At 30.7% G+C, this 8,389-nt stretch overlaps 1 protein-coding gene across 1 annotated transcript; it reads right to left on the bottom strand.

Annotated features, from left to right (window-relative positions):
• Positions 1-2,741: 2,741 nt before the first annotated feature.
• Positions 2,742-7,599, bottom strand: LOC119685993. Its single transcript, XM_038100426.1, has 4 exons — positions 6,980-7,599; positions 3,765-4,656; positions 3,387-3,662; positions 2,742-3,052 (listed from the first exon to the last, which is right to left on the bottom strand). Exons 1-4 carry the CDS (start codon positions 7,527-7,529, stop codon positions 2,752-2,754), a joined length of 2,019 nt encoding a protein of 672 aa, XP_037956354.1. The 5' UTR covers positions 7,530-7,599; the 3' UTR covers positions 2,742-2,751.
• Positions 7,600-8,389: the final 790 nt, after the last annotated feature.

Raw genomic sequence — 8,389 nt, 5'->3', positions numbered from 1 at the left:
TGTCTTAGGGATCGCTTTTTCTCAACAGTAAACTTATCGGATCTCCTTAACTTTATCTGGAAAACCAAATGGTTTAACAAGGCTAGTACACGAAGATAACAAAGGTTAGCAACTCGCCTCTTCCGGCAAAAACTTTGTGGTCATAACAATAGGCAATGCACATAACTGGCAACACGCACCTTCTCAACTTAACCAAACCTGATATGGGTTAACTTAACTATACTTAACTACAGTGTTGTATTTTAAAGTATTATGAATAATGTTTATACAACAGGTAGGTCTTCACGTTTTGACTCATTTGAGGTTTTCCGTAGTTATGGGGTCATTAAAATCAGTAATCAAAGTAAACTGATTTTTCTTAATAGTGGATTGTTCACAGTTATGATTGGGAGTCTTTCGGACTTTCTAACATCATCTCGCTCGGCAAAACGTTTGGTGTTTGAATACCGGATACGGAGATTGATACTGACTGATTGAATAATTACGATGCCTAAGGTTTTGCAAAAAAAAATGTGTAAATTATAACATTCCATATTTTCAATATGCAAAGATGGACAATAAACTTTCCCGTTCTACAACCCGAATATGGAACAAAATGAAAACATCAATAACATCGAAAACCTCGGAATGCACATAGATGACGTCAACACCAACAACCTTTAAAAAACTTGGTTATCAAAGTTGTTCAAATCAAATAAACTTATAAAACTTTATCCAATCCTATAGCTCACAGAATGTGACAGTCGTTGAACTAGAAGCGCTTAGAGGTACAAACAACTTGTTTGCATAATTTGACGCGTTAAAAATTTTTGTGTAAAATAACATAATTCCCTTTGATATTGATATTATTGACAGACATGTATTGTTGAGCATTTCAAGAATAATGGTACAGAATAATGGTACTAAGAAAACATTATAAAAAATAACAATTAATTACATAGTATATAATAGATGTACCACCTCCACTTTTACCTTTCAAAGCACCTTATATATTATCGGTTAGGGAAAAGTGCCGGATAGAAAGGTCTCTAATAAAAATATCCTTTCTGCTTAAATCTGGAATCCCAGCATAGTAGCTTTAAAGTTTTCAATATATTTATTTACGTTGTTTATTTTATTTCCATTTTACGATAATTTTAGCTTTTAAAATTTTATTTTTTGGAAACAAAAAATAGTTACTGCGGCTAATTCTGGTGGATAAAATGGACGACGCTTATTTTATTTAATAATATTGGATAATAAGCTTGAATTTTTCGAGTTAGTTAAATAGCAACACACGCTTACTAAATATTAAAAATAGTAGTAGCCATCAAAGTTTTCGCCTTTATATGAAATCACATTAATTTCATTCAATTGTTTTGATTGCTCTCTAGTATTCGAAGTATAGTGGTGGTGGATCTGTAATTAATAAATATTTATGAATCTCCAAAAAACATATTTGTTTTGCTTAAACTGTTTTGACGGAATTGTGGAAATAATCAAGTGATTTTTGGTCCAAAGTTAATAATGTGTAACGATTTTTATTCTGTTTAGATCTTCATGCAATATTGTCCAAATATGAAAGACTGAAAGACAATTTAACGAACGTTTTTAATTTTTTGTCAGTAGCATAAATTTTGACAGTCCTCATTGATTAAAGTGATAACAATTCGTTTTAATTCTCCACCCCCCTTTTCACTATTGCTTGCATACTATGGCACAACATTATGGGTCAATATTTGTTTCTTTTTATTTTCATAATCAGTCGAAGCCGGCTAATAAAAAAATTGATAAAAACCATTTTAATTCATAAAATAGAAAAAACTAAACTAAAATAGATTGTAAAGCGGGTTGAATTAAGTGAACAAATTGATCCACTTCGTATCCATCGGTTTATTTTACCTATTTGATTTGGGAACAGGATCCCGCTACCAAGGTATCGAGTCTATGTCTTGCCGCCGCGCTGGGCTGTTGCATAGAACATTGTTCTGATGTTTCCTTCTCCTTCATGACAGAGTCAACAGGAATTTTCAACTGATACAATTACGATTGAAAGAAAAAATATTAATATATTTTATTGTATAAATTAATTCAAATGACTACTTCTAATTAACTACGTTTTTTGTATAATTTATTTTCTTTCAATTGACTAAAACTTTATATATAACTAGTTCGTTTTAGTGAATTCATTTTTTTAATGTATCTTTTCTATTTAACGAGTTCTTTACTATAATTTATTTTCTTTGTAATGACTAATAGTTTTTAAGAAGCTAATTTCTTTTTATTATATTTAGTGAACTATTTCTAGTTCATTTCCATGAAATAGATATTTTCGATGAACGAATTTTTTTCAACGAAGAAGATATTTTCAAACAGTTTATATTTCTTTTCAAGGAATCAGTGTTTTGCAATAAACTAGTTTTATCTATAAACTAACTAGTAACTCGTTATTTCGATTTAATATACAAACTGTATTAGTCAAATTTGTTTTAACATACATTTTTCTGTTCTAGGGTCACTGTGTGAATTGGTGTACTATTATTGTTATGTATTTAAGATAATGTACGTTTAAACATTTATTTCCTGATTCCCTATTTTAATATTTCTGTATAATATAGGTATTCTGTTGGTTTTATAATTAAAAAGTGAGTTAAAATTTACAATTTTCTAAACTTTAATATGAGTACTCTCCTCTATAAAATGTATTTATTATTAGAAGTAGCAATTAAAGTTATTATTTATTTTGAAAAAGTTTTCTTTAAATAATAATTATCACATTTTAAATTCAAAATCGCTCCAAATGCTGTGTTCACACATGGTGAAAAGTTCCCCACAATTGGTCTGCGTACCGTATGCGTTACTGTAGTGCGTCGCAATGTGTGGCTTCACTTTAGTTTTTGTTTTAACATTTTTTCCAGTTATACGTTCCTGTACTGCAGGTGGCATATCCTTTGGTAATACGAAAATTGCTCGTAAAAGTTCCATAATAAAAGTTTGTGGTTCAGTGCGAAAGTGCCTTTGCCCAGTTTCGCAAAGTGCCCGCAGTACACAAGCGGTGCCATTGTGACCGTGTCTGTAAAAAGCATAAAAATAGTTTAAAAAGTTATAAAAATATATATACATAAAACTTTAAACAAATAAAAAGTGAAAAATATATGAAAAATGAAAAGATTTGAAAAAAAATCCTATAGTTCCAACGAATGGAAAATGTTGAAAATATAGAAGCGAGTTTTATCAAAAATTAAAGTTGAATGCATTTGACTTTTTGCAACACGACAAAGTTATCAAATGTATACGCCAAGCAGACAATCTCTAAATTTATCTGCTCCTTGGTTCTATGCTGTTGCTGGTCCTGCCGCACAGCATTTGGCACGCACTAAAAAGAAGCACGAAGCCGCAGCACTTACGCTTGGAAAAGTTTTTCAATTTTTCTATACAATATCTGACGCGATTGTACATGCTCATGCAAATGAATTCGCTCCATTTTGAGCTCGAAATCTAGCAAATTTCTGTCCCTTCCTCCCGAGCTTTGGCTTTGGGCTCGTCGTCGACGTCGTTTTTTGCCGAATACAGGATAAATACGATGCTTGGGCGGATTTTGTAGTACTTTACGATTTCTGCCAGTGCGTATCGGAGCATAAATAGGCGCATTGTACTTGGTAGTGGTTGATTTTTCTGGTTGTCTGTAAAGGGAATAAATTAAAGCATTTAGCTCTTTGTTACACATTTAAAATAATCGTTCAGCATGATTTAAAGTAAAGCTGTATGAAGTGTGCTACACTTACACTGATTCGTATTTAGCCCATTTGTGTTGCTTTTCACGCCAATCGCTTTCAATACGCTGCTTGTTTGTTTCCCACCAATTATGCTTGGACCAACCCGGATGTCCTTGCTCATACTTTGTGTTTACTGCAGATTGCAATTGCAGCGATTGTTGTTGTTGCTGTTGCTGGTGTTGCTGTTGTTGGTGTTTTTGCTGTTGCTGCCTCTGGTTATACCCGTATATAACATTGTTCGTTGTTTTCGCAGTATTGCCTTGCCGATGCCAATCAGTAAATTTTTGCTTATCTGCGTACTTATACCCGGAAATGCCACTGACGCCATTTGTCGTTTTATAATATTTTGAGTGTGTTGGTGTATCTGCTCGATTCCCGTATAAAGTTTTACTTTGAGTCTTATCGAATGAGTATTTAGCAGAGTTGTCACCGACATTGTATGCTTGGTAGTGTGTCGAATAGGTTGCAGGATGCAGCGCCTGGTTAACGGCTGCCGTTTTTGTAGTTTCGTAAGGATTTGCATACAACGCATTGGATTCCAACTGAACAGCCGTGCTACTTGAATTGCCATTGTTATAATTGTTATTGAAATTGTAATACGGGTCTGTGGGAGTTGGTACTGATTTTTGGTTTGTGTATGAATTTTGATAAAGATTTTGAGTTTTCATTGTTGCTGGGGAATTTACAGCAAAATCATTGTTGGTGTTGTCAACGTACTTGATGTTATTGTGTAGAGTATCGTTGCGTCGTGTTAGACCATAAGTGCCATCGTTTAACTTATCCCGAAAATTTTCGACTATTTCGCTAGGTGGTTTACTTGGAAGTTCCCAAGCTACAGCGCAAGTGATACCCATAATAGCATAGTTCGTATAATCGACTATCGGTATGATAAGATCGAATACTGTAGAAGAAATTAAAAAATATAAATAACGGTTTTAAAACTGTGTTGCAAAATTTTATCTAAAATTTATTTGTATCTTTAGTTTTTTGCTAAGATATAAATTCATTTTTATTATTTTCTTACGATCATGAATTATTGGTATTTAGCAGTATTTAACTTTTTTTGTATTACTTTTTCTCGTATTTTCTCTAATGTATTTTATAAATTAAATTGAATTAAAAGTTAGAACTAGGTTTCTAAAAATGAATATATTTTATAATAGTTAAATGCAAAGTATGGTATATGTGAATACGAGGGTTGCTTTATACGTCAGTATTAATAGAATTTTTGGTTACATTTAAATTTTTTTTCGACGTAGGCACCTTTGAGCTCTATATTCTACGTGAATGTCATTCGATTTTTGTACTTTTGAAAATAAGCTTCTTAAGGTCATTTAAATATTCATTATTTGAATATTTTTCAACTAGCCATATTTTTCAATTTTTAAATAAATAGAATCCAATGCTGAAAATGAATACGAGTATAGTAAATTTTTTTATGTAATTCGATAATCTTGTTGTTGCATTTATTGCCAAATGAGGTGAGGATAATAACTATCGTAGTGAAATAAAACATTTTTTTATGTAAAAGCAATTTTTTTTGTTTAATTTTAATATTTAAACTAGAATTTCTCAAACTTTGTCAAATTATACCCCACCTTAGGAGGATTTAAGCCAATTGCCCTCTGAAAGGGCTTTTTTAGTTCAGATTTATTTAAAACAGATTATTGATAAGTCTAAAAATTTGATTAATGAAAAATAAATTCTTGTTCCTTATAAATAAGTTCAAAAAAATTTCAGTTATTACTGCTATTGAAGCAATTGCTGTGTACACTTAGCTAATTCTTTAGTTAGTTAAACATTAAAAATATTCACTACACCTATTTTTGTCATATTCTTTTAATATTTAACTAATGATATTAAGTAAAATATTTTTGATTATTTATTGGCAATGAAAATATTTATGTAGCCACTTTTATGTAGACATAGTCGTTTCAATGTCAAATGAAGATATTTCAGATTATTTTTTGCTTCATTTTCTTTAACTTATTTATTTATAATTATAATGCAAAGTCTTAAAATCTTGCCTTTTTTAATTTGACTATGTAAATTCTTCATAATATATTTCAATTAATTTAATATGGGTAATGTGTCGCTTTTTGTCACCAAAATTGGTGGAGCAAGACCGACAAACAAGCTGTTGGAAGAAAGTCGGAGGTATTAAATTTTATTGACCGAAATATCATTAGTAAAACGCTGCTAAAACACCAAGAAACGGAACCATTTTGAAGTAAATCAAAATATCCAACACAAGTGATTAATTTCAAAACTCGGTGATGCTTTATAAATGATTTCAAAGCCTGGATTGATGACAATAAGATTACATTGCATATTTAGTGGAATTAGAAGGAAATTGTCTGTTACAAGTTGCTCTCGCTCAATGCTGCGGTTAATTCGATCCCCTCCTGCTCATAAATCGAACGCTAGTTTGAAAGAATCAAGGAAAAGTGATCAGAGTTGGTCAACAGAAAAGAAGTTATGTTTTATTATGATGGGATTTGCTTGGGAAATTATAATTCATTGACAATATAGCCTATTCCTTGCACCATCTGACTACTATTTATTTCGGTCTCTCAAAATCTCTTAGGCAAGTTTTTTACCGACAAACGACAGAAAAATCAGAAAAATTGCAAAATGGTGTAAACAGTTATGGAAAATATATACTTAATTAAAATAAATTTTCATAATGGAAAATTTTTGTTAAAAAATTTACCAAAACACTGCGGATACTTTTTATATCGCCTAATGTTGTTAGTTTTTTTATAATTCTTTTTCATTAATAATAAAAATATTTCTATTTAGTTCTATTTGGTATCTTAATGCTTTAGTAAATTAGATTGAGTATTTTATGTTGTTTTAAATAATTATATTTATTGCAGGTCAGTATTAAGAATAATCTAAGAAAAAATATTTTTGGCAACTCTAATATTTCAGAGGGCAAATTTTCTTAAAATTAGACACAAATTTCTCTTTCAATTTTTCTAATCGCATTTGCTGTCATTTGATCAACTTGACATGGACCGTAAAGTTCAAATTTTTTTATTTGTTTTTTAATTCTCTTAACTTTGCTATCATTGCAGCTGCACGCAATTTGGTTTAGAAAACCAATTAATAAACACTAATTTCCTTTCCAGCAAAGATTTTACTGATGATGCGGTGAAATTACAAGAAAAACAATATCCAGCAATATTAAAACAAAAGCAATTTTAATATAATCAACTTACCCAATTGAAACGAACTGCCTTCGGGAAAGATTAAATAACGCTTCTGGCGATGTAATAACAATTTTTGTCGCTTTTCCTGGGCCATGGATTCCAACAGTTCAACACGTTCATAATATGTTGACTCCGCGAATTGATGCTTCACTGGCAATGAAGTTGAAGTCTTTGTGCTGCTTGTGTGTACTTTAATAGTTTCAAGATTTCTTCTTGGAATTGTCGCTGCTCTAGCTAGCAACGGGATTGGCAGCATTGTTGTTGTTGTTTTTGCACTATGACCAACTAATTCATTTTGTTGATTACTTAAATTAATTTTATCATGAAATCCATTATGGATGCCTGCGATTGTTTCGACAGTAAAGTCATTTCGAGTCGTGGCTCTATCATCGTATCTGCTCACTGTTACAGTGCTGCCAAGTATAATTTGCTGTTTCGATTCTAGTTCTGCAGTGTTAGAGAGCGGTTTTCCTATATTTTGCTTTACTTGTTGTAATAAGATTTTATTAAAATCACTTGCTCCTGCCGACGCTGTGGACGAGTTCAGATTTGCTTCCATAGAGTATGAAATGTGTACTGGTGTTTTATTTAAGTCTAATGGTACGTTGTGTAATTTATCCGAATTGATTTTAAATAAAGCATATATGAAAATGGGGAATAAAACTAACAAAATATATTTAATTTTAATACTATTTTTATTTAAATAAGTTTTAAAAGTTTTTTGTTGCATTTTTAAAAATATTTTGAATTTTTTCACTTAAGTAAGAATGACTTCGTTTATGTACTGAAATTCATATTAAATTTTAAAAATATATTTTATTTTTTTATTAATTTGGTGTTCGTTATTTTGTTAATTTTAACAATTACAATGTATTGCATTATATATGTGTAGAATTTTTGCAGCGTATAGCATATTTATATTTATTTATTTAAAATTTTAATTAATGCAAGCCACTAGATTTGTTGTTTTTGTCCGAGCATAAATAGTTGATTTATGATCCTTTTTTCACTACCGTTCATAATAGCATTTTGTGCCGCTGCCATAAACATTAGCGCCCCACTGCGGATTTATACTTGTCCACAACTGGCATATTGATTACAAATTAAAATGCTCGAATTCTTTTTTCTAAATGTTTTTATTTACTTTGTAGTATATAATACCTTCCAACAATTTATGTAACAAATAATTTTCATTATTTTTATGTTTTGTGGTAGCGGCGGTACCCGATGTGGTCATAAAAATTTTGTGGCTTTTTAGTGGCTCACTGCATGCAAGCGCCGAGAGAGCCAAAATTTAATTGTATAATTAGCACCTCATTTAATTTAGTTTAACATTTAACGATGCTAATCAAATATTTTGGTACTTTCAATTTACTTTGTACAATAGTACATAAACGCATTTACATGCATACATGACGC

The sequence above is a fragment of the Teleopsis dalmanni genome, chromosome 2, assembly GCF_002237135.1.
Source record: "Teleopsis dalmanni isolate 2A chromosome 2, ASM223713v2, whole genome shotgun sequence".
Taxonomy (NCBI): Eukaryota; Metazoa; Arthropoda; class Insecta; order Diptera; family Diopsidae; genus Teleopsis; species Teleopsis dalmanni.
Note: the sequence above shows the minus strand (reverse complement) of the source record. Positions and strands in the feature narration are given on the sequence as shown.

What these genes read in the sequence shown, in the direction of transcription:
- LOC119685993 (XM_038100426.1), bottom strand. Translation starts at nt 7,529, where the DNA reads ATGGAAGCAAATCTGAACTCGTCCACAGCGTCGGCAGGAGCAAGTGAT. An exon ending in AGGCAGTTCGTTTCAATTGG is followed by an intron (nt 4,657 to 6,979) that starts GTAAGTTGATTA and finishes TTTCTTCTACAG; the next exon opens with TATTCGATCTTATCATACCG. An exon ending in TGGGCTAAATACGAATCAGT is followed by an intron (nt 3,663 to 3,764) that starts GTAAGTGTAGCA and finishes TTCCCTTTACAG; the next exon opens with ACAACCAGAAAAATCAACCA.